This window comes from Triticum urartu, chromosome 7A (assembly GCF_056163025.1).
Source record: "Triticum urartu cultivar PI428250 chromosome 7A, HENAU_Tu73, whole genome shotgun sequence".
Classification (NCBI taxonomy): Eukaryota; Viridiplantae; Streptophyta; class Magnoliopsida; order Poales; family Poaceae; genus Triticum; species Triticum urartu.
The window spans coordinates 739,763,762-739,789,664 of NC_141879.1; the positions used below are offsets into that span (position 1 = coordinate 739,763,762).

General features: G+C 45.4%; 1 protein-coding gene and 1 pseudogene across 1 annotated transcript; both read left to right on the top strand.

Moving 5' to 3' along the window:
* The first annotated feature begins 4,963 nt into the window (after window positions 1-4,963).
* LOC147962558 (uncharacterized) lies at window positions 4,964-5,569 on the top strand. Its single transcript, XM_087534230.1, has one exon. The coding sequence runs from the start codon at window positions 4,964-4,966 to the stop codon at window positions 5,567-5,569; it is 606 nt and encodes a 201-aa protein (XP_087390356.1).
* A 3-nt stretch (window positions 5,570-5,572) lies between these two features.
* On the top strand, window positions 5,573-14,468 carry LOC147962559 (protein DETOXIFICATION 16-like; annotated as a pseudogene).
* The last annotated feature ends 11,435 nt before the right edge of the window (window positions 14,469-25,903 follow it).

Genomic DNA, 25,903 nt, shown 5'->3' on the forward strand with positions numbered 1-25,903 from the left:
CAGGGCTTCGCCTAAGGACTACGGAAACTATGACGAAGGATAAACTAGAGGGGATGGGGTTGCCGGCACACGGCTTGGTGTTTCTTGATGTGTCTTTGGTGCTAGCCCCACCCCTCTATTTATATATTGAGCCCTGGGGTCGAAACTTCGAGCAAAAGCCTCCTCAAAGTCGGTTTTGCCCCAAAGGCAAGAGTCTCACTCGGACTCCGGGACCAAACGCCACAATCCTTGGCGTCTGGCCCAGACGCCATGGGCCTCGGCGTCTGGCACAGGGCCAGACGCCAGGGTCTCCGGCGTTTGGCCCCCTGGCCTCTGCAAAACTCCTTTTGCACTGACTTATAGCCCCGTGGGCCTGACCCCTTGGCCTAACCATATCATCCAATATATGAATCTTTACCTCCGGACCATTCCGGAGCTCCTCGTCATGTCCGTGATCTCATCCGGGACTCCGAACAACATTCGGTCACCAACATACATAACTCATATAATACTATATCGTCAACATACATACATACGTTGTTCCCTTTGTCATCGGTAAGTTACTTGCCCGAGATTCGATCGTCGGTATCATCATACCTAGTTCAGTCTCGTTACCAGCAAGTCTCTTTACTCGTTCCGTAATACTTCATCCCGCAACTAACGTATTAGTCACAATGCTTGCAAGGCTTATAGTGATGAGTATTACCGAGAGGGCCCAAAGATACCTCTCCCACAATCGGAGTGACAAATCCTAATCTCGAAATACGCCAACTCAACAAGTACCTTCGGAGACACCTATAGAGCTCCTTTAGAATCACCCAGTTACGTTGTGACGTTTGGTATCACACAAAGTGTTCCTCCGGTAAAAGGGAGTTGCATAATCTCATAGTCATAGGAACATGTATAAGTCATGAAGAAAGCAATAGCAACATACTAAACGTGCAAGTGCTAAGCTAACGGAATGGGTCAAGTCAATCACATCATTCTCCTAATGATGTGATCCCGTTAATCAAATGACAACTCATGTCTATGGCTAGGAAACTCAACCATCTTTGATCAACGAGCTAGTCAAGTAGAGGCATACTAGTGACACTATGTTTGTCTATGTATTCACACATGTATTATGTTTCCGGTTAATACATTTCTAACATGAATAATAAACATTTATCATGAAATAAGGAAATAAATAATAACTTTATTATTGCCTCTATGGCATATTTCCTTTAGTCTCCCACTTGCACTAGAGTCAATAATCTAGTTCACAACACTAATATTCACATCTGTATGTGATTAACATCCATAGTTCACATCGTCATGTGACCAACGCCCAAAGGGTTTACTAGAGTCAATAATGTAGTTCACATCGATATGTGATTAACACCCAAAGAGTACTAAGGTATGATCATGTTTTGCTCGTGAGAGAAGTTTAGTCAACGGGTCTGTCACATTCAGAGCCATATGTATTTTGCAAATATTCTGTGTCTACAATGCTCTACACAGAGATACTCTAGCTAATTGCTCCCACTTTCAATATGTATCAAGATTAAGACTTAGAGTCATCTGGATCGGTGTAAAAGCTTGCACCGATGTAACTCTTTACGACAGGCTCTTTTATCACCTCCATAATCGAGAAATATTTCCTTAGTCCTCACTAAGGATATTCTTGACCGCTGTACAGTGATCTACTTTTAGATCAAAATTGTACTCCCTTGCCCAACTCAGAGCAAGGTATACAATAGGTCTGGTACACAGCATAACATACTTTACAGAACCTATGACTGAGGCATAGGGAATGACTTTTCATTCTCTTTCTATTTTCTGCCATGGACGGGTTTTGAGTCTTACTCAACTTCACACCATGCAACACAGGCAAGAACTCCTTCTTTGACTGTTCTATTTTGAACTACTTAAAAATCTTATCAAGGTATGTACTCATTGAAAAATCTTATCAAGCGTCTTGATCTATTTCTATAGATCTTGATGCTCAATCTGTAAGCGGCTTCACCTAGGTCTTTCTTTGAAAAAACTCCTTTCAAACACTCCTTTATGCTTTGCAGAATAATCCTATATTATTTCCGATCAACAATATGTCATTCACATATACTTATCAGAAATGTTGTAGTGCTCCCACTCACTTTCTTGTCTATGTATTCACACATGTATTATGTTTCCGGTTAATACAATTCTAGCATGAATAATAAACATTTATCATGAAATAAGGAAATAAATAATAACTTTATTATTTCCTCTAGGGCATATTTCCTTCAGTTTATGTATGAGGAGATGTGGACCAAGCACGAGGGATATGATGCTATGATCACCGAGGCGTGGAACCATGTGGCAGCTAATGGATTGGGTGCAATGAGCATGGGCGAGAAACTGAAGACAGTGACTGGAGAATTGCAGCACTGGGGCTGAACGGTCTTCGGATCGGTGAGGCGGCAGATTAAGAAGCTCAAGATTGACCTTGAACATGCAAGACAACGGGCGCTCGTCTCTGGATCCTCACTGGAGGTCCAGGACCTGGAGGGCCAACTTTGTGAGCTCTATGAGAGGGAGGAAATCATGTATAAGTAGAGATCTAGAGTGGGCTGGCTGCGGGAGGGTGATCAAAATACTCGCTACTTTCAAAACCGAGCCAGCCACAGAAGGAGGAAGAACACGGTTCGTGGCTTAAAGCGGGAGGATGGCAGTAAATGTACCACAGATGAGGGGATGCGTGCTATGGCAGCATCATTTTATGCCATCTTAAGCTTGTTCACTTTGGAGGGGTCCACAGGGACGGACAGGATACTTGAGCTCTTGGATGAGGTTGTCACTCACGAAATGAACGGTGATCTGATTGCTGCTATCTCAGATGAGGAAATCGAACAAGCACTATTTCAGATGGGAGTGACGAAAGCGCCAGGGCCGGACGGCCTGCCTGCGCTGTTCTATCGGAGACACTGGTCTCTTTTGAAACCGGATGTTTGTGCGGCTGTTCGCGACTTCCTTGCGGGCCGTGCAACTCCAAAGTCTTTCAATGACACAACCCTCATGATGATCCCGAAGGTAAACTCTCCGGAGTTGTTATCTCAGTTCCGACCCATTAGTCTATGTAATGTCTTATATAAGGTGGCTGCTAAGGTCTTAGCTAACAGACTCAAGAGGGTTTTGCCTGTTATGATTTCTGAGGAACAAAGTGCGTTTGTACTGGGGAGGCTTATTACTGATAATGTGTTGGTTGCTTATGAGTGTGTTCATGCGATTCGTAAGAGAAAGAGGAAGAAACCTCTCTGTGCTGTCAAGCTTGATATGATGAAGGCGTACGATCGTGTCAAATGGTCATTCCTGGAGCAGGTGATGTGGCGTCTGGGCTTTGCACAAGTTTGGGTTGATATGATCATGCGGTGTGTGAGGTCTGCCCGCTTCGCTGTTAAACTTAATGGTGGCTTTTCAGATCTTTTTCTTCCTTCCCGGGGTCTCAGACAGGGTGACCCACTATCACCGTATTTGTTCTTGCTATGTGTGGAAGGTTTTTCTGCTCTCCTCAAGAGAGCCAAGCGGGAGAAAAGGATTAGTGGAGTGTCATTTGAAGGCACTGGCCCCCATGTGACGCATCTCCTCTTCACCGATGACAGCATTGTGTTTCTGGAAGGGTCTCAGGGCAACTTGGCGACCCTCAGGAACATTCTTCAAGCTTATGATCTAGCCGTCGGGGCAAAGGGTGAACTTACAAAAGTCATCCATCTTCTTTGGAAAGGGATGCTCGGAGGACAACAAGAACATGTTGAAGGGCGTGACTGGAATCCATTCCGAAGCGTTAAGTGAGAAGTATCTCGGTCTACCGACGGCAGTGGATCGGTCCAAGGATGGTACTTTTAAGTACGTCCATGAGAGATCAAAAGGAAAGGTGATGGGGTGGAAAGGCCAAGGACTTTCAAAGGCTGCGGAAGAAGTGCTTGCCAAATCAGGGCTGCAAGAGACACCGACGTTCACTATGAGATGTTTTCAACTGTCAAAGAAAATGTGCCGGAACCTGACTTCTATCTTCTCTAACTTCTGGTGGGGATCAACTCATGGTGAGAACAAGGTGCACTGGGTGGCCTGGGACAAAATGTGCATGTAAAAGCGTGAGGGTGGTATGAGATTTCGAAACTTTGAAGTTTTCAACCAGGCTTTATTGGGCAAGCAAGCATGGAGGATTATGCAAACCCCGGACTCGCTATGTGCTAGGGTTCTGAAGGCAAGATACTTCAAAGACTCATCAATTATGAATGCTACGTGCCCATCAAACGGGTCTTTCACGTTTCGTAGCATCCTTTATGGTCGGGACCTGCTGCAGGAAGGGGCTGTGTGGCGGATTGGAGACCACTCCAAGGTCCATATTCATCACGACAACTGGATCCCCCGAAGGAACAGCTTGAGGCCACTGGGCCAAACTTTCTTCCAGGGTACGACTCGTGTTGCCGATTTGCTGTCACCTGATGGAAACTCATGGAATGAGACAAAGGTGGATGTGATGTTTACCCCGAGTGATGCTGCCGACATCAAGCAAATTCCGATAGGAGGTCAGGGAGTGGATGATTTTCTTGCATGGAACTATACCAAAGATGGCATCTACTCCGTTCGGTCTGCCTAACATCTTGCCATGTCTCTGAGGAGGGCTCGGTCGGGCAACCCAGGATCGTCTTCCTCGGTCACATCTCACAGGAACTGGCTGGCCATATGGAGCACCCATGTCCCAAACAAGATCAAGGTGCATACGTGGAGGCTGTTGCGCATTAGGCTGGCCACGGGGTCCGAGCTGCTGCGAAGATGGATTAAGCCGGGCGTTTTCTGCCCCGCCTGTGGACAGGAGGAGACTTTGCTGCACCGCTTCTGGGGCTGCCATCACTCCAGCCAATTCTGGAGATCGCTGTCAGAGTTGTGTTCTGTTCATGCGGCCTCCCCGCCGGACGGTGCCCTGTCTAACCATGAAGTGGGCCGGTGGCTGTGGAACTAGATGGGTGGTGCTCGGGAGGAGGAGAAAGAGCTGACCATGCAGGGCCTATATGGACTTTGGCTAGCGCGAAATGAGGCCCGCGATGGGGTGCGGATCAAGAATCCATCGGATGTGGCTGCGAAGGTGTCCGGGCTCATGGATGAATGGGCTGAGACGGTGACGAAGAAGGCGCGGGTAGCTGCAAAACCCCTGCCTGAGAAGTGGATACCTCCAGAGAGTGACTGGGTTAAGCTTAATGCGGATGGCGCTGTCTCTTTGGCCTGCGGCAATGGAGGAGGGGGTGTGGTTGCCAGGGATCACTCCGGGGCGTTCTGGGGTGCGCTGGCTCAACCCTTCCCAAACTGTTCGAAACCGGAGTTGGTTGAGCTGATGGCATGTCGCCAGGCCCTAGTTTTTAGGCGCGAGATGGGCATCCAACGGGTTCATGTCGAAATGGATTGTAGGGAGGCAGTCAGTATGGTAAACTCGGCGACTAGGAATTTGTCGGTAGCTGGGCCAATCGTGGAAGATGTCAAAACTCTTATGAGAGCTGGGTGGGATGCAAGATCACGTGGAGAAGAAGAACGGCAGACCGCGCTGCTCACACGCTTGCTAAGGTTGCTGTAGGCGATGGCATTTCTCAAGTTTGGAGGCATGCTCCTCCTGATTGTATTCTCTCTGTAATAGCGGACGAGCTACCTGACTCTGTTTAATTTAAGCATGTTGTTTCCCTAAAAAAAGTAACTCCAGGCCGGGCTAGGCCACGCAACCCAAGAATCCAGTGTGGGTGGGGCTGTGCCGTGGGCTGGGCCGTATCGGTGCCTTTACAAAAAATTCCTTCCAGGCCTATCTATCGGCCCTCACCACCCATTTTGGTTCGCCGCCGGTCGCCTCCCACCCAGACAACGGCGACGGCGATCACCTCGTCGGCGGCGGTGACAGGCTCGCTCACCCATCAACCTCGATTGGGGACCTGATCCCACCGCCTGCCGCCTGCATCACATCCCTTGCCCCGCTTCTAGTTAGCGTCATAGCAGCAGTCGTCAGTCGGCGCGCGGGACATGGACCGCCTTCGTCTTCTTCGACTCCGGCCTACTCTGTCATTTTCGTCGATCCACGAGATGTGAGGTGAGCCTACCTCCGGTCTATCAACTCCTTTGTATTTGATTGTTTCTTTGCTAACCGCATCCAGCAACGAATATTTTGCCCAACAAAGTCTACTTCTATTTGCTTTTACACAGACGAGACATCTTCTCGGAAGCTTCTTTGAGTGCACGGTTCAAGGTCCTCCTAGCTCCGGCCGGATCCCATCACATGCGTGGCCTGGAGATGCAGATGGAATGGAAGAAGGCACCACCCGCAACGGTACGATTTCCTTCGAGCCATTGCAGGTCTCTCTATTCTTCGAAAGCAAATACTCCTCCCCGAATACACCTTAATCTTCAAATGGGACTGTCGCCCTCCTCGAGCTCCTGGTGTTTTTTATACTGGCTCGTACTTCAGTTTCAGATCTTGCTTGGTACTCCCTCCATTTCATAATAGTGCAGCTGCGCCTTTTTTTTCGAAATGGGGAAGACCCCCGGGCTCTGCATCATCATGATGCACACACCCAATGCAGCTGCACTTTTAAGAAATTGGGTTAATAAAAATATACACATTTCAATGGCAGAGGAGGAGGGCCATAAGCGCGGGGTCAACAAGTCATCATAAGACAAAGGCAGCAGAGGGACCGGACGCCGCGAGCAGTCCTCATCTTCGTTTTCCAATCCGGCCGGAGGTGCCGCGACGGTGTTCCCCAATCGGGGCGGATGGAGCGTGGCCGGCCGCCGGTGCTCCGCTCCCTAGTCGTCCCGCTCCTCGCTTTCCCCCATCACGCATCAGCCGCGAATGGATGGTCTCACCGAATAATTCCAGGTCAGTCCCTTCTTAGTTTTTACCAAGAAAGAAGAACGTGAGTAGTTCAGTAGCATATTTTAATCCCGCCAGCGAACTTTACCACTACATTAATTTCACTGAAGACTTGATTACTGTACTAGATCCTACTTGAGTTCTAGACCTAGTTTAGTACTGGTAGAGATTCCCAGTAACGAAAAATAAATGGATCAAGATTACATTAACTAGTAACTAAACACGACTATGTTACCGAAGACAGCGTATGTATGCGCGAGTCAAGCCGTTGGACGTGTCAGCTTGATGATCGTCTCTAATCACCAAGATAATTAAATCAGTGCCTTGATTCAAGATAGTTAGCACAGATTATGTTGAATTATTTGAGCAAGGATGTCCGAAATAACACAGATTATGTTGTAAACATCAGTTATGTGTTTTGAGTATACATCTCAAAGTTTTAAAGCATTCTTGTTGGTTTAAAGCAAGAATGTTTTTGCTGAAAATCTCAGTGCTAAAATACTCCCTCCCTTTCTTTTTACTCTACATATAAAAATTGTCTGCAGTCAAACTTCGTAAAGTTTGACCATATTTATATGTAAAAATATTAACTTCTACAATGCTGAATTTATACAATATGAAAACTAAAGTCTCGACGCATCTAATGTTGTTGATTTCACATTTAAATGTTGGTATTTTTTCCCTATAAACTTGGTCAAAGTTTACGAGGATTGACTTTAGACAAATCTTATATGCGAACTAAAAAGGACCGGAGGGAGTATGTTTCATGCAACTTTAGAACAGGTTGTTTATTTGTTCACTAGCTGCTTATTAGTGCACCTTGAGCAGATTGCAGCATTGCTGATGTTTCACTAGCTGGTCCTTCAGAGTTTCAGTTCCCAACTTGACAGGTTCACCTGTCGAGGACCAACTCAAAGTAAAGACCTTGTTGGCATAATGGATTCATTGTGTTCTCGTACCGTGTTCATTTCTTGTTGCAAGTGTACATGGTGATTGATCTATCAGTGTGATTGCTCCATTCTTGTTGGCATAATAATGCAACTATTTTTCCTTGGCCTTTTTTTCTGAGTACAGGTCAATGCTAATTAAAAATATGCTTCTTGTGATATTGGAACAGGTTGGTTATTTGTTCATACAGTCAAATTCCATTGTAACCCCACCCCAACAACGGCCGACTACATACATTATGTGCAGATTTGATAGATGGTAGTGTTTCACTGTCTGCCTTCAGAGTTCAGAGGTTCAGTTTAAGCCAGTTGACAGACGAATCAAAAGGTAATAACTCGATCATTTTCGCTGGTGAGTTCTCTTAATTACCTTGTTCAATTCACGAACTTACACTCATTAGTTGGATCCTGTTCTGCAGAACAAACAATTTGCATCCGACAGTGGATGTAGAGGTTGGCATTCAAACTTGCAAAGCTTGGCTGTTCCATCCAAACAACGGCCATGACGGAAGCATCTGTGAGCAATTCTGCATAATCGACCATTTCGAAGGTAGTCAGTTAACTACTTCATGTGTGGTGATTCATTACGCGTTTAAGGAGGTTACACTACGTATTTAACGTGCTGATCCGTTTCATGTGTGTGCAGGACATGAACCCTGAGGAGTAAGCTATGGTTCCTCTGAACTAATTCAAAACAGGTTGTTCGGCCTCCACGACCGCCTCCTCTGTTTTCGTCCCCTGTCCACACCCGCCATCTCTTCTCTTCTTTACGTTTTTCCAACAGAAGAATAGCATCCTCTACATGTACATAAACACCCCTTCATCATCCCACGTCTCATCGGATCAGCACTCCACACGAGAGACGATAACTATTATTACAAGTTTTGGAGTTGATGCAGTTTAGTTCCAGCAAGCAATTACCCCTGCTTCAGAGTTTCAAAGTGTTGTAACCCCTGCCTCAGAGTTCAGAGCTGTGACATCCTACTCAAACGAAACTGGAGCATTGCTTCACGTTGAGATATGTGCAGGGTTTGCTAGCTGCACCTAGCTAACTCAAATGCCATGTCCACACAGGGTTAGCGTCCTGTTGCATGTAGGATCTCTCTTCTTCAAAGGATCACCACAGCAATTTGAATCGAATCGATGGACAGGATCAGCGTCTGCAGAACTTGGCACACGAGAGTTAGTTAGGAGCATGATTCTGTATGATGGTGTACCTTTGATCAGTAAATCTGTTCTTCATACTGTGATTGTAGTTCAGTTCCGGGAGAAAGCTCAAGCATTGTAATCCTGCTACTTTGGACTGGGCAGTTCATTCTACCTAGCTTGCTAACTCTGACGAACCTGGAGCAGCACTGCTTGTTTTTCAGACATGTAGTTACTATTAACAGTTTGCTGCACACTTCAATTATTAGTCCTTTTATTCTTGGATTCTGCATAGTACGATAAGAGCATACTCCGGCCCTCTGCAACGGTGGGTAGATCACAAAAAAAAAAACAGCAACATAATATAAATAGGAAAGGAACACAAGAAATGAGTTTTTCAGCCAACTGCACTCTCAGCCAGGCTGCACACCTCCAGGATTACCCATTTTTCAGCCTCGCGTCAATCTTTCTTCTCCATGGAAACTTCAGTTACATGCTGCACTTGACACACCCTGCCGGCTTTTGGCCCCGTAACATGCATGAAGGAAACAGCACGGTTAAGCGGGTACAAAGGACTCCTGGAAGCAATTTTCTTCAGAGATGCGCGTAGAGATCCACCCTCATCTCTAAAGCATTTCTGATCAATACACCATACAAGGTGAGAAACAATGCATTGAAATGGAAAAGTGATCTACGCCCTCTGAAGCATTGCATATCACACACATGGTGACCCCAGCCAATTACAAACAGCCAGCTGCATAACCGAGAGTGCTGTGATTTCATCCTCTGCTACACACACGTGCCCACCTAGGTCGCATACATCTTACGGGCACAACTTTGTCTCTGTCGATGACGGAACATGCATGTAACCAAATAACTAACCAGAGAAACTAAGCACTACACAGTGATCGCTCTACAGCACAACTGCCTCGCCTTCTCGGTCGCTCACAGTGATCGCTGCTGCAGGCTCCTCTTCATCTACTACTTTTTCTGTTAACAACAAAAACAGAATGAGCATTAATTAATTTGCACTATTGGGCCAGAGAGAAGAGAATTAAGCTAGCTTATTATGTCAAAGTCTACAGAAGCCAGCTGCAGGAGAGAAAAAGACTTACGAATCCAATGCCAATCAAGGGTGGGTCGGTTGGATGGGCGTCCAATGCGAGCTCCAGCATATGGGCCGCTTTCTGCATTGCTGGCAAGCAGTCTTCCTCAAACCAAAGACGAACCCTGACTTTCTGTAGAGAAGCGAGGTGCCGCACGTCGACGTCCAAGTCACCACCAACGATGTGCGACGCTCGGGCACAGAAGTTAAGGAATTCAAGCCTGGGCATAGATCCTCGTGGAAACAAAGATGGCCCCATCTGGAAATTATAGAGTATACACTCTCTCAGTCAAGGGAATGCATCATCGCCAACCATGAACCATTCGATAGCAGTGTACTGGGCTCTCCATGTAGACATATTGAGAAAACAAAGAGCGGGCAACTTCCCAAGGATCTGCATGTCGACCTCTGGCCTCATTCTATCCACTTCTATATTCAAGTATGAGAGGACGGAGAGCAATGATGAATTAATCCATCTAGGCAATGTCGAGGTACAACTGTGGAAATTGTAGTATGACTAATGTTTGTTGTATTGATCTGACCCATGTGTAGGGTATATATGGAAGTACATGTGAGGGAGAGAGACTTGGAGTAGAAGACAAGTCATACATGATTTAATATATTTTATCTCTAACTCCTATCTCTATCTTAAACACAATATTCTTCTAACATTCCTCCTCAGTCGTAGCGGGAGTGAAGCGGGCAATTACGACTGAATTTGAAGTCTTGTTTCCGTCGTCTTCTCCGTTGCGCCATCATCATTACGTCTCTGATGGGTCGACACCTAGGGCGGTGACTGTGTCCCCTTCTGGTGCCTCCCTTGTCTCTCCTCTATTCCCTCCCGTAGTCACAGCGGGAGTGGCGTGGATGCTGGTGACGACGCGGACGCTGTTGGCTGGAGTTGTCGCTGATGTGTTGCTGTAGACGTGGTCGTGTGTGTCGATGTCGGTGTAGCCGATCATGATGTACCGTGGTCGAGGTAGTCGTGGTCGATGAAGTAGTCGTCATGGATGATAAAGCCGCACAAAGCCGGAGGCGCAAAAAAATGCGCTATGTTGTAGAGGACGGAGCTGCAGTCGTGGACGATGCACCTTGCGGATGTCAGGGGGTGCCGTCAGCGATGAGTCCACCAGTTTTGCCAGGACCGGACGAAACTCATCGAGCACACATCGGTTTTGCCAGAACCGTGTGGCCATGTAGGGGTAGCCACTAGATGACACGGTCATTGCCGTCGTCGTGGTCGCGTCTTGCAGAAAAGTCTGTCAGAGGACGCTAGGGGTCCATCTTGTGGACAAGGCAGCGGCGGTGTGTTGACGAAGATGTTGATGAAGACCTTGGCGATGAAGTGTCGGCGATGGCGTCGCAGTGGCATGTCGACGATAATGTGTCGTTTGAAGGCATCCCTCGCGGCGACCAAGTGTCGATGCCGTGTCGTGACGCAGAAGGCGATGAAGATTGCATCTTACTCCACACCGGCCTGGCATGTGGATGGTGCATGTCGTGGTCGCTTCTCCTAGATGTGCTCGACGAAGTATGTTGGCTTGTAGCCTGACGTAGTCTTACAGCTCGATGATGCAGCTCGGGTCGATGGAGGAGTCGATCGTTTGGTGTAGTGCGTCGGTGCAGAAGGCCGAATCGATGTAGATGTCGATGCAGTTGCAGTTGCAGCAGGCCGGCTCGATGTAGACTGCTGCTTGACGGCGCGTCCGTGAGATGCTGGAGATCGCACGGGTCGACGAAACTGGAGACGCGTGGTAGGCAGGTGGGTCGTGGTCGTAGGGGGCGTGCTGGAGTCGTTGGAGTTGGGGAAACAGCCCTCCCGTGATCCAAGTCGTGCACCTCAGCAGCTGTGTCCGCTGCGTGCCCAGCGATCTGCGGTCGCTCTTTTTTACTGTTGATGGAGTTCTTGATGGCGCTCGCTGGTGGAGTTCCGATCTTCATGCCGGCCGCATGCAGCGGCGCGTGGTCGAGCCGACCGTGGCACCGTGATCGTAGCTGAATCTTGCAGGGCGTTCCCCGCGATCACGTTCAAGTCGCCGGCCACCCATAGTTTGCGCGCGTCAGCCGCGCACTAGTGGGTACCTGGCCGACGTGTGGTGCCGGACTGCTGAAGGTCGATGTCGAGAGGATTTGATGTGCGCGTGGTGAGGACCTCGGGTCGATGCACGTCGCGCTGGCAGGACGACGACCGTAAAGATTTTGTTCACCGGAGTAGATCCGATCGTAGAGTTTTGGTGGCTAATGGAAAAACTAATCTATAGGAATCTCAGAAATTTGTAGCTAAACTAAACTAAAGAACCAATCTAATCTTTGATTGATCGGATGCCGCGCCCCAGGGAGAGGAGATTAATATCCCCGGAGGCGATGCGCTTCGGAAGTTGTGGAAGGTTCTAGGATCGGCTTCGTGGGACAAACCGCTCTAATATCATATGAAAATTGTAGTATGACTAATGTGATCTGACCCATGTGTAGGGTATATATGAAAGTACATGTGAGGGAGACAGACTTGGAGTAGAAGACAAGTCATACATGATTTAATATATTTTATCTCTAACTCCTATCTCTATCTTAAACACAATATTCTTCTAACAGGACCTCCTGGACATCATCATCAACTTGAATGCTTGCATTGAATTTCAGTCTGGCATGTCGAGCAGCTTGGACACGCTGTGTGGGCAAGCCTTTGGAGCAAAGCAACACCGTCTTCTTGGCATCTTCAAGCAGAGGGCAATCCTTGTGCTCACTCCAGTAAGCGCCGTGGTTGCCGTTATCTGGGGATACACCGGTCAGATCCTTCTGTTATTTGGATAGGACCCTGAGATTGCCATGGAAGCAGGGAGCTACATCCAATGGTTGATTCCATCATCGTTTGTCTATGGTCCGCTGCAGTGCCATGTCCGATTCCTACAGACGCAGAACATGGTCCTTCCGGTGATGCTGAGCTCGGGCGTCACAGCAGTGAACCACATCTTGGCGTGCTGGCTGCTGGTCTACAAGCTTGGTCTAGGCAACAAGGGTGCTGTCTTGGCCAATACAATCTCCTACCTCACCAATGTGTCCATCTTGACTCTCTACATCAGGCTTTCTCCGTCTTGTAAGAGCACGTGGACAGGGTTGTCGACGGAGGCATTTCACGACGTCCTCGGTTTCTTGAGGCTTGTCGTCCCATCTGCGCTCATGGTTTGGTGAGTTTGATGTCTATATGCTATATGTCGCAAGTGCAAATTTGCCATCTCCAGTTGATTGATTTAACTAATTCCATCTGACATACATATATTTGTACACGAGCAGCTGGGAGTGGTGGTCGTTTGAGCTCCTGGTACTTGTTTCCGGATTTCTTCCAAATCCTAAACTTGAGGCATCAGTACTGTCAATCAGGTGAGGACGTGAGGCGACATATTCAAGCATGGCTTATTTCATTTCATACTACTTGGTTTGCTATTTTCTTTTTTTTATAGTAACATGCAGTTGAGTTTCATGCAGTTTGAATACTATCTCGTTGGTATTCAGGGTCCCATATGGGCTTAGTGCTGCTATAAGGTCAGCTCAAACTCATATAAGCCTTTAACTATTATACAAAATAGAAGCTGATATGTATCAAATCCTTTATCTACGTACGTAGCACCCGTGTGTCAAATGAGCCAGGTGCTGGGCGACCGGATGCAGCCCATTTAGCGACCCAGGTGATCATGGTCCTGGGTGTTGTGTGAAGCATATCAGTTTCTCTTGCAATCATTTTGATGCGCAATCTATGGGGTATGCATACAGCAACGACAAGGAAGTGGTGGAGTACATTTCAAAAATTATGCCAATTATTGCCGTAGCATTCTTGTTTGATGATATGCAGTGTGTTCTTTCAGGTATTGTAAGGAAGATCCTATAGTTTTCGTACATGCTGGAAATATAAGGTTATTAATTAGCACATTTTACAAGTATTGTTAGGGGCTGTGGCTTTCAAAAGATTGGTTCCTATGTCAATCTCAGTGCGTACTACCTCGTGGGCATTCCGGCGGCTCTATGTTTTGCATTTATGTACCATCTTGGTGGAGTGGTAATCAGTACTACTATTTTAGTACCCATGGCCTTACCACTAGTACTATTTTACTATCATCTTTGTGTTCACTTGTAGTATTTCTCACTTGACATAACGAAACCTTGATCTAAAATATGTTAGGGGCTGTGGATGGGAATAACCTGTGCACTTGTCATGCAGACGGTGTTGTTCATGTTCATTACTCTGCGCACCAACTGGGAAAAAGAAGTAAGACCACCAAATATTATCTGTTTTGTTCGCTTCTCATTCACCTTACTGCATGCATGTCCCACTATCTCTAATCCGTGTCGTTGCTTAATTTGGTAGGCTTTGAATGCCAGGGACAGGGTTTCTATTACTTCCTTTCCTCTGGACTTGGCGACATGAGGACACACACAAGATGCACATTTTTCTATGCCAGAGAGATGTGCAGGGAAATAAGGAAATGGCAAGGAATTTGTCGCAAAAAATGATGCTTCTTGTCGATGTCACCAGCATGTGTCACTCCTTCACGGAAATAATGAAATGATGGTTGACTGGCATCCGCCCTTTATTACTAGACTATTTTCTTCAAGAAAGTTGTGGTGAGAGCTACTAGTCCATTTTTGTTGTCAAATCCAGCACACAAGAATTGTTCCAGCAAGTGGCAAAGATTGAAAAAACATGGCATCAAAGACAATTCAACATGAAAAGGAAGTTAAAGCCGAAAGTGGGAGGTTTTCACTTGTATTTTAGCAGGGTGATGACCTTCGTCGATAGCTTGAAAGAGAGAGATGCTCCTTTCAAGAGAATAAATGCCCGTCTTCTACGGCTATTTGATAAAATGCCTTACTTTACTTTGCTTATTTGTTTTGACATATATAATATGGCCCATTTTACTTTGTCCATTTGATAAAATGTCCTATTTTAATTTTCACAAGTTTCTCTCTCTAATCGCACACCTACAATGATTGTTTCCTCCTTGACATATCTAACCTCTCTCCTCTCTAATCTCACATGCAATGACCATTTTACCCCCACCATTGTTTCTCTCTTCTTTTGCTAACAGATCATGTGAACTTTGTTTGCATGTGAATATCATGTTTCATTGCTGCCAAATATTACGGTCACGTGTTATAGAGTCGGTTTAGAAAATGCTATCAAATTCATACAAATCCTGGCAGATTGTAACCAAGATCTTCAAATTAGGATTTTGCACAAAACTAGAACGTCCCAGAAAATTATGAAAATATCCACAACATAAATGGTATTATTATGATTATACTTCTCAAATTTCAGCTCCTCCTAAGTTGCAAATTGAAAGAAACATGAATCTGAAGTTTATGTCAATTGTAAATTAGATTTTTACCAAAATTTCAAACTAGTCATAAGCCTCTAAAAAGTTGCATTGCCAAGTCGGGTCAATCTAACATCGTTGGACGGGTGTTGCATGGCCTTTGTGTCATTTGAGAAGGCAACATATGCAAGAAGGTGTTGCTTTATGTGTGTCATTTTGCCCTACTTCTTTTCAAGCACATATGAGTATCTACAAAGATATTCCTAGTAAAGCACTAACTTGTTTCATTCATGTGTGGCATCATCGTTCAGGTGATTCCCTCTAGCTACTCATTGTTGCATGCTGGCTTTACCAGTGATTGCACATCTTGTGCTTCATAAGATCAACAATTTGGGTGGAAGAGCATTTTATCTGCTGGTATGTTCATCTCTGATTGATTCTGGATTTTAAGATTGTTTGTTAGTTATTGTAGTATATTGTGTAGGCTCCACACCCTCACTGCTTCATTTTTGTCGGGTTAAAGCAAGAATATTTGCTCAGCGTCTGTTTTGAATGTATCTATTTTTTTCTTGACAAACCTCATAGTGAGGGCACGGGGTTCATGCATTTCATAATGAAGAAGAGAGACAATGTAGTTTATAAGGAAAACCGGACCCAAAATACTAACATTCTCGGTTAACCAGGGAAAGCCAAGTGATGACCTAAAAGAAAGTAAAGAGAAGAAAAACAAGGAAAAAAGATACTAGAGTTAGGGGATAGGGACAAAAACAAATGCAACATCAGTGGACGTCGCCTAAGCCAGACACTAGAGCGCCAATGCCCAAAGTAATAGGGCGGGGCTGAAGTGCCACCAAACTGACCACCGCTCGCCCAAGAGAACACATCCATATCAAGTGATGCCTCTACGTCAATATGGGAGCATCAAGAACTAACATTATCATACGGGAAACATCCTGTAAGGTCCATCTTCGACTTCTCATCAATGCCCTCCAAAGTCTTGAAGCACAAAATATTAGAACAAAAGAGGCAAAATACCAATATAATAAAAGAAAAGACAATATATTAGAGGAGAGGAGAAAAAAGACTTACATCGCACCGTACTTCTAAACCCCGTCGAAAGCAGGGGGAAAATAGAGCACTAAGAAAGAAAAATATTAGAAAAAAAGATCTAAAATGTCTAGTAAAAGAAAATGAAAAATATGAAAAGAGAGGACCGCCTTTCTCTGAGCCTGCGAAATCGGAAGACATGGAGTAGAAAATATTGGAACAAAAGAGGGGACAAACTAATAAAATAAAATAAAGGAAAAATATTATCTACAAAATCAGAAAAATAGAGCACACAATATTTATATTAGAACAAAAGACACAGAAGACTAATACAATAAAATAAAAGGCAAAAATATTATAGACACAATGTTTATATTAGAACAAAAGAGGCAAAAATACTAATATAATGAACTAGAAGGAAAAAATATTAGAGACACAATATTACGAAAAAGCCAAAAGACTAACATAATGAACTAAAATGCAAAATATTATATGAGTGTAAAAAAAAAAGACTGACATCGCACCGTACTTCTAACCCCCCCGCACTTCCAAGGGAGAGACCTAGGGTCACAGGCCGCCAGGACAGGCCCGGCCAGAAGTGCGTAGCGATTGCTTTTTGCCTCAGCGGAGCCGATGAATCAGCAATGCGTCCTAGGCGATGAAGAGGTCATCATTGGGCTATTTAACCCGTGTAGTCTGTTGTGAGCCGAGCGATGCGGTAGTGAAGGCCACAATAGCAAACAGCCGCTGCGGTTTTTTTTTTGTTCCCAGCCTGGGCCGTTGTCTTCGGCCCACCATCTAGGCCAGTCCTCGACGATTAAAAGAAAAAAGGGTTCGCGGTGGCGTTTTGACCCACAACGTCAGCCGATGTGCTAGCATGCATGAATAAGTTTGCATGCCAGCCATTCGTTTGCTTTCTATGGCGAAACTACTGCACACGCCATGTTCGTTCAGTCCACCTCTGAACGACGTTTTTGATCTGCTATACATGTGCAAAATTCGTCCAAGAAATATCGTCCTTAGCACCATTTTATCCCCAGGCAGTCGCCTCCTCCCTAGTTAGGATTCTTCTGCCTTCCACGGGTGTCGTTGCCGGTCCGCCTTGTCTTCGGTGGCCTAACGGACATGCGAGCCTGGTCAAAAGTCTATGGGGCAGCCCAAGATGAGAATAAATCAACTTTCCTTTGGGAATTGGTGAAGAGACCAGCTTTTCTACTCTCGGGTGTAGGTACACCCGAGTTTGGAAAAAACAAGAAAAACATGATCAAACAATGTCAAAAAAATCTGCAGTTTGGGGACATGAAACTTCATCAAATGTTCAAGCTTTTTGCAAGAATTCAGCGGAAAAAACATCAGAGGAGCTCTCGGCAAAAAAAACAAAATCAATGTTCTAAGTTTGCGCACTGTTTGAGCACTGTTTGAGCATTGATTTTGTTTTTTTTTTGGTGAGAGCTCCTTGGATGTTGTTTTTAGCTGAAACTTTGCAAAAAGTTCAAACACTTGATGAAGCTTGTTGTCTCAAGGATTTCAGATTTTTTTGGACCTTGTTTTATCACATTTTTCGAAGTTTTGCAAACTCTGGTGTACCTACACCCGAGAGTAGCAAATATTGTTATAACTTTCTATGGTAGTTCTCATGTTGTTATAACTTTCTTTATCTATTTAAAAAAATATTGGAAAAGAAACATATCCGAGCTAGCTAATTCTAGCTGGTTCTTAGCTATACCATAGACATGTTTAGACTATGAACTCTTTCCTTTGCAAGCTATAGGATTTTGCATCACTGGCTTAAAGGTGAGTACTTCTTTGTCAGAGAAATTATAAAATGTTCAGTTAGTTTGGTGTTTTTGTCAATTTAGAAAGGTATCCTGAATTCTTCGAGTACAGGTTCAGAAGGACAACGGTGCATAGTTTTAGTAGTTTTAACATATATTCTATTTCTAGTGCACATAAGAATAAGATAATCGATCATACTTATGTTTGACATCGTCATGCTTCATAATATATACTATTTTACATGTTAGATACATTCAGGACATTACTGGCATAGGTTTGTGATGTATTTTGCTTTGTTTTGTATATAGACAGCCCCAAATTTCTCAGTTGCGAGTTCATTACCATGAAAAGTTGGGTGAATTGTCAGTACATCAGGATTTAGATGGCTGGCCCAACCTTCTCCTCTCAGACGCATGCTCCTGCATACATGAGTTCTGATGTTAGACGCACACACATCCTGTAAAATAGTACATACTTCTGTCATTTTTATGTAAACATTTATAGGATACTTCAAGTTAGGTGACATTAAATACCAGTACTCTCAGGCGGCACAACAGGGCGGTGCCCCAACCGCTACTCTTTGGAGAGGTGTATGTTACTTAGTAGTTCCAAGTTATGTCTAATTTTGTGCTTTCATAATTTCAGATGGACTATGCCCTTAAGTTTCCCTTCTATACCATGCTCGAACGTCTAGACCACAAGAGGAACATCAAACATTCTGATGCTAGTGGTTCTCACATCCTGAAGACACAATACTTGTAAGATTCTCATTTCTGTAAAAAGAGTACTACTACAAATCTTTTTAATTAGATATCATAATAAAATTTTAAATATTTTGTCGAATCAGGCCATATGGTCTCAACCAAGAACTTTTTTCTTTGGCTGTTGAAGATTTCACATTCTCTAAATCTATCCACCAGGATGAACTTCTGCATCTTGAATTCTTGATAGGTAATCTGGCTATCCTGTTGTCTGGTCATGGAAACTTCCTTTTTTTAGATTTTAAAAATACATTGTTGCAACAGGTGGGTGAATGAAAACAAGTTGAGCCAGCTACAATTTGCACGGCAAAAGTGACATATTGTTTTCTCTCTGCTGCTGCTACGATTCCCCCCCTAAACTTGCTGATTCTTGCATATCTTGGACCAAAGTAGTGTGTTTTAGACATTGCTAATGAGTCATGTTTCTGGTTTTGCCAATGGTAGATTGCTATCATATAACACCCCTTACAAAACTACTATTGTTTGCCTGTGCACCATAGTACGGGTAAAATTCATGAAAAATTAGTCTGTCTGTATGAAGTGCAAATTGCAAACATGCATATGTCTGAATAAATTAAGTGCAATTTCATTTTGTATATATGGTGAACTGGTGGTGTATGATAAACATACACCATGTATCATATAGACCAAATTTACCTCCTTTTCATTTCTTTTTGACAGCACTGGAATTTGTTCGTCTTTGAAAGGTCACAAACTAGAGATTTGTTATGCAGTCAGGCAAGCTGTTGAAACAATCTGCACCACTCTTCAAGCACCAAGTACGTATGCCATTCGTTGATAGGAGAATCAAGCATGCATGTATGTATACATCAGTTGAGAATGAAGATAATTAAGGAACCAGAAGGGGCGACTGCCTACCTAGCACCGCCCAGCTTTCTCTCAGGAGGCCCGCAATGGCGGGCCCCAACCACTAGTGCATGTTTATATTTTGATGATTTGGGCCTTGCACGCATGTGATTCACCATGCTATATATATATATATATATATATATATATATATATATATATATATATATATGATTTCTTCCTGTGCTTGTTCAGCTAAATAATAATAATCCCACATCGCTTATTTCCGCTTAATCTCACTGATACATATACGCACCCATGGATGATTCATCAAGCGACCGGAAAAAAAGGTGCAGAGGATGAAGCATACGTAAAGATTACATCCGTTCCAAAGAAACACCTGGCCATGCGCACAGGAGATGGCCCCAAACACACCATATCCGACACGGACAAGACTTCCTAGTATGACTTGGACACGTAAATAACACCAGCTAAACAGAACGCATTGACTGATTCCTAAAATGAACACTTACCATACTAACCTAGTACTAATCTAATCGTGACTCAAGATTAAGCTAACAATGGCCTGTCTTTTATTTCTCGTGCAAGACTGAAAGCGTTCATCGCCCTCATGACTCGCGTTGCACTGGACATGATGAACAATAACCACTCCGATCAGTGCTCGACACGCCTGCGAGCAGGTCGGGCCTATGCCGAGTGCAGCTACCATCGCCGTACTAAGGCATTGCCCTACTCCTCCATGTATGTGTTTCTTCATGGATGCCCAGCTCGGCCCACGTGACGTGTGGCACCTCGTGGGCTATCCCAATTAGTGTGTAAACTATTTGTGTTCAGTTTGATTGATCCCCCTTCTAAAAAAATGTTTGATTGATCCTGATGCAATGTCGTATGTCACAGATCCATATATGACTGGGTTGACACACACAAAAGTGTACTACCTCCTCAAAATTTAAGACGTTTTTGTAAGCTAGTTTAGCCTACAAAAATGTCTCATATTTGGAGATGAAGGTAATACTAGAAAGACCCAGGAAGATAACCTGTCTACGAACATTTGCAGGAACACACTAGATTTTGTTAGTGGGGAGGCAACAATCCCAGGGTGAAAGGTAGTGAATCAAGCTTTCTAGCAATGATGAAACTTAAGATTCAGACTATTCCTTTAGTTTTTTTAATGAAACCCTTCTTTTAATATGGAAAGGAGAACATGGAGCAGGCTGAGATAGTCGCACATGGAGTGGGCTACGAGAAATGGGAGCACAATCTATCGGACCAAGAAGATCTATTAAGACAATGATCAAATAACAAGCAAGTAGTGCAAGCAATCTGAAGTTGCATATTTGCCAAACAGAAAAAGTATCTCAGTAAAATGGTAAGTTAGGGTTTCGAAAACAATTATGACGTTATGTCTTCCTATGATAGGCATGTTCAGACGGAAAGTGTTTCATTTCTCATGTAATAAGAAAAGGGTTCATCGCCCTCGTTTATTGAGATGGAAGTGTTTGATTTTTCTTGAAAGTCGGAAAGGAATCATCGCCCTCATTTATTGAGATGCACCAGACACAATGAGCGACGACCACTGCAATCAACACTCAACACGTCCGCAAGAAGGCTGGTCCCGCACCGTGTGTTGCTGACTGACACGGTTGTACTAAGGCCATGAATGAACATAGTGTAAATCTGAACTGACGTGATCAGATGGCAGGTGTTTCTTTCGCTTGAAAGTCGGGAATAAATCATCGCCCTCATTTATTGAATTGTACCAGACATGATGAGCGGCAGCCACTACAATCAGCACTCGACACATCCACAAGCAGGTTGGCCCAACACCGTATGTTGCTGACTGACAGGGTTGTACTAATGGCACTGATGAACATAATGTAAATCTCAACAGATGTGATCTGATGGCAGGTATCTTATTTCGCTTGAAAGTCATGAACAATCCATCGCCTTCGTTCATTGAATTGTACCAGACATGACGAGTGGTAGCCACTACAATCAGCACTCGACACATCCGCGAGCAGGTTGGCCCGACACCATGTGTTGCTGACTGACACGGTCACTAATGGCACTGATGAACATTGTGTAAATCTCAACAGATGTGATCAGATGATAGGTGTCTTATTTCGCTTGAAAGTCATGAACAATTCATTTCCCTCGTTTATTGAACTAGATGAGGCCCCGCACGTTGTTGCGGGAATGTTTTGCAATACTTCAATGAGGTTTTGGTTATCTGAAACATGAATATTCGAAATAATAGTTTTTGAATGAATATAAGAATTAAATATAAATAGCATAATAGAATGGAATAAAAAATTTCATGCATGCATGCTTTCACGTTGAGGCGGATTTTTATTATGCATGGTTGCATGTTGAGGTGGGCCTTGTTCTATGCATGTTGAATAATGAGATGGCATGCTTGCAAGTTAAGAAAAATATATTAATAAGGACTAGCTATTTAGATATAGAAGATTTGTACTAGACATGGCGAGCGACAGCCACTACAATAAAAAAATCGACACATCGGCGAGTAGGTTGGCCCGACACCGTGTTGCTGACTGACATGGTCATACTAATGGTACTAATGAACATAGTGTAAATCTGAACCGATGTGATCAGATGGTAGGTGTTTTATTTTGCTTGAATGTCATGAAGAAATCATCGCCCTCCTTTATTGAATTGTACCAGACATGACAAGCGGCAGCCACTACAATCGGTGCTGGACACGACCACGAGAAGGCTGGCCCCGCATCGTGTGTTGCTGACTGACAGGGTCATACTAAGGCCACTCATGAACATTAGTGTCAATCTCAATCTATGTGATCAGTATTTCGCTTGAAAGTTAGAAAGAAATCATCGCCCTTGTTTATCGAGTTGTACTCCCTTCGTCCGAAAATACTTGTCATCAAAATGAATAAAAGAGGATGTATTTAGATGTATTTCAGTTTTAGATACATCTTTTTTTGTCCATTTTGATGATAAGTAATTTCGGACGAAGGAAGTAGCAGACATGACGAGCGGCAGCCACTACAATCAGCACACGCCACATCCGCGAGCAGGCTGCCCCGCACCGTGTGTCGCTGGCTGACACGGTGGTACTCCCTTGGATGCGTTTCTTCAAGGATGTGCAGGTCGGCCCATGTGATGTGTGTCCCCTGGTGGGCCATCCCGATTATTTGCTAATCTGATTGTGTTTACATTTGATTGATCAGTTTTCGTAAATATTGTTTTTGATTGATAGTGACGCAATGATATGGTTTGATGCACGATCAATGCAACATGCAACTCTTAGCTTGGTCTTCTTCTTTTTTCGTGGGGTAAAGTATGGGTTTTATTCCTTAGAAATAGTGTTACAGTCTGCTAATACAAACTCTGAAGCAGCATCTGAAACTCGGTGGAACCAACAGGCGGTGCAACCCAGAACGATCAATATTAGCTAGACTATGAGCAAATCTATTTTGACTATGATCTACTTTTAACGGAATAAACACCCGAAGAGCTAGCATTTTCTTAATCTCCATAATCAGATGGCCATATGCCGACCGGTCCAGTGAATTGTTTGTCAAGGCCGCAATAACAGTCGAGCTATCTCATAGAACACGACCTGCGGCCGACCTCCTTTGGCGCTCCCACGAGCGGCAGGGGAGGCTAGCCCTACCGCCGCCTCCAGCCCCCCCCCCCCTCCTCCCTTTCTTCCTCCCTTGCCGCCGCCATAGGGCACGGTCGGGCGAAGCCCCGCCGGCGCCAACGCCGGCGGGGAGGCCTCGTCTCCTCACGTCGGGGTCTTGGCGTGGGCCGAGGCTTATTCGCCGGGATGCCGCGCTTCGGGATGGGCGTGGCAGCATGGCTCCGGTCCGGTCAACAGTGGGACTGGCGGCGCTGTGGAGGTGTGGCCCTGGTCAGCTACGGCGGCTGCTGCAGTCGTCCAAATCTGGCTTCAGGGGCTGTAGGCCGAGGGCGGCGCGGGTCGTGGGCGGCTGCCCCTGCGGTGGCCTTCTGCCAGCAGGGGTGGCGGTGTGATAGCTGGTGGGCTCCCTCTTCTTCCTCTCGGTGGCTTCTGGGCAGGGCAAGGGGGCGCAGGGGTGGGAGTGTGATAGCTGGTGGGCTCCCTCTTCTTCCTCTCCGTGGCTTCTGGGCAGGGCAAGGGGGCGCAGTGGTGGGTGCCTAGTGCGACGGGTGAGATTCGCCCGGCAGCAGGACCATGCTCGTCTCGCGCCCGGCAGTAGGACCGAGCTCGTCTCGCGCCCGGTGTCGCCGGATGGGGTGATGGAGGCCAGTTTGGCCGGCCTATTGGGTCTCGGCACAGGGGGCAGCCCAGGGGTGCCAAAGGTGGATCCTTTTCGATCGTGTCTTTGGTTGGGGTAGCGGCGGATCTCGAGTGAGGTGGTGTCAAGGTCTTGGATGTCGGGGCGGCGGCCCTGGTGGTGGGTCGCGGTGCTCATGGGCAGAGCCCGTGGCTTGGTGCTGCCCGATTGCGACGGCCGTGTGAGCGGCGTGGTAGCCAGGTTGTGGCGTTCGGTGGCGGTGAATGGTGGCCGGGGTGAAAACCTGCTCTATCTTCGGACGGACCGGCCGTGGCTCTCATTGCCCATCGTGTTGCTCCAGGGGAAACTCTGATTCTCAGATCATGTGGTGGCGGTGCTCCAGTGTCATCCCCTTTCTGAAGGCGCCGCCTTGGAGCCCATGGTTCGTCATATGCGACTTCACTTCTTCGCTTAGAGCTATGGATGGTGTTGCTGCACTCAGCGCCTATATATCTTGCCGTCTATACCGGGTGTGTTGATCATTGCTTTATATATAAAGCAGGGCGAAAGCCTTTTTCGGTATAACAGTCGAGCTATCAGAATGAATGATCATAGGCAACTCCGACCTTTGCATGCTCAGTGACAGTCCTTCAAGAGTGGCACTAATCTCAGCTTCAAGGGCATCTTTCAGTGGAATAAGTATCGGTATGCTGAGAAAATAACAGTGCCATTGTTGTACCTGAGGATCATACCAGTACCTGCTGCACCAGTAACTTGCACGAAAGAACCGTCGATGAAAAACGCCACCCATCCGGGCTCGGGCCTCGGCCATGGGTGGTGAAGCCTTTGTACGGGCGCAGGTTTTGGCTGTGATCACATAGTGGAAATTTGCCCTTGATAATCTCTTCAAGGCTACGCATCGTAGCTTGTTGAAACGAGGATAGATAAATACTTACGAACAATTTGAAGGAATCAGGAGGTGGGACATCTTTACCATAATGATCATCGCTCCTTCATTGTCAGGTCTATTAACCAGCAGACCAAATATCCATTTAGGACCAGAATTCTGGTGTTCATTGTATCGTCATGATTGAAGATGAATAAACTGAAAGTTTTCTTGCAAAAAGAAAGACAAGACGGTGGCGGCTCCCTGCGCCTAGCCCCCATTCCGGTGATGCACCTAGCATCGCCGGAGGGCATGTGGAGGTCTGTCTCCCGCGGATCTCGTGGGATTCGGTCGACGGTTGTCTTTGGTGGATCTATTTGAATTAGGTCTTTGTTCGTCTACATTCGTGTGTCTTCAGGTTGGATCATTCCGATCTACACATCTCTTCATGGACGGCGGTTGTAGTTCGGGTGTGCTGGTCCTATGGGGCCTTGACACGACGACTTCTCGACTGTCTACTACAATAAATTTTGTCCGACTCTAACGAGGAAGGAGCGATGACAGCAACATGTCTTCGGCTCACTTCAGTGCTTGTAGTCATCTCTATGTGGTCTATGGATATGAATGTATTTTTTATTATTTCTGGTGTTTATTGTACTGTCGTGATTGAAGATTAATAAATCGGAAGTTTTCTAAAGAAAAAAATGAAGCACTCACACTACTATTAAACAGGCCTTTCGTCCGGTCCATTAGCCCGGTCTGGTTTTGGCCCCAGACTAATGGTACCATTAGTCCCGGTTCCGACGGCTATGCATTAGTCTCGGTTTATTCGTGACCTATAGTCCCGGTTTGCGATCTCCTTCTTTAAAAATGCAAGAGATGCAGGATCAGTTCCTACCAACGGACCGCATACGAGCACTTCAAGAAGAAATGTCGGGATTTTTGGTTGACCAGGTCATAGATCCCAACAGAGAATACCATTTTCACCTAATGCTTGCATGTAATGA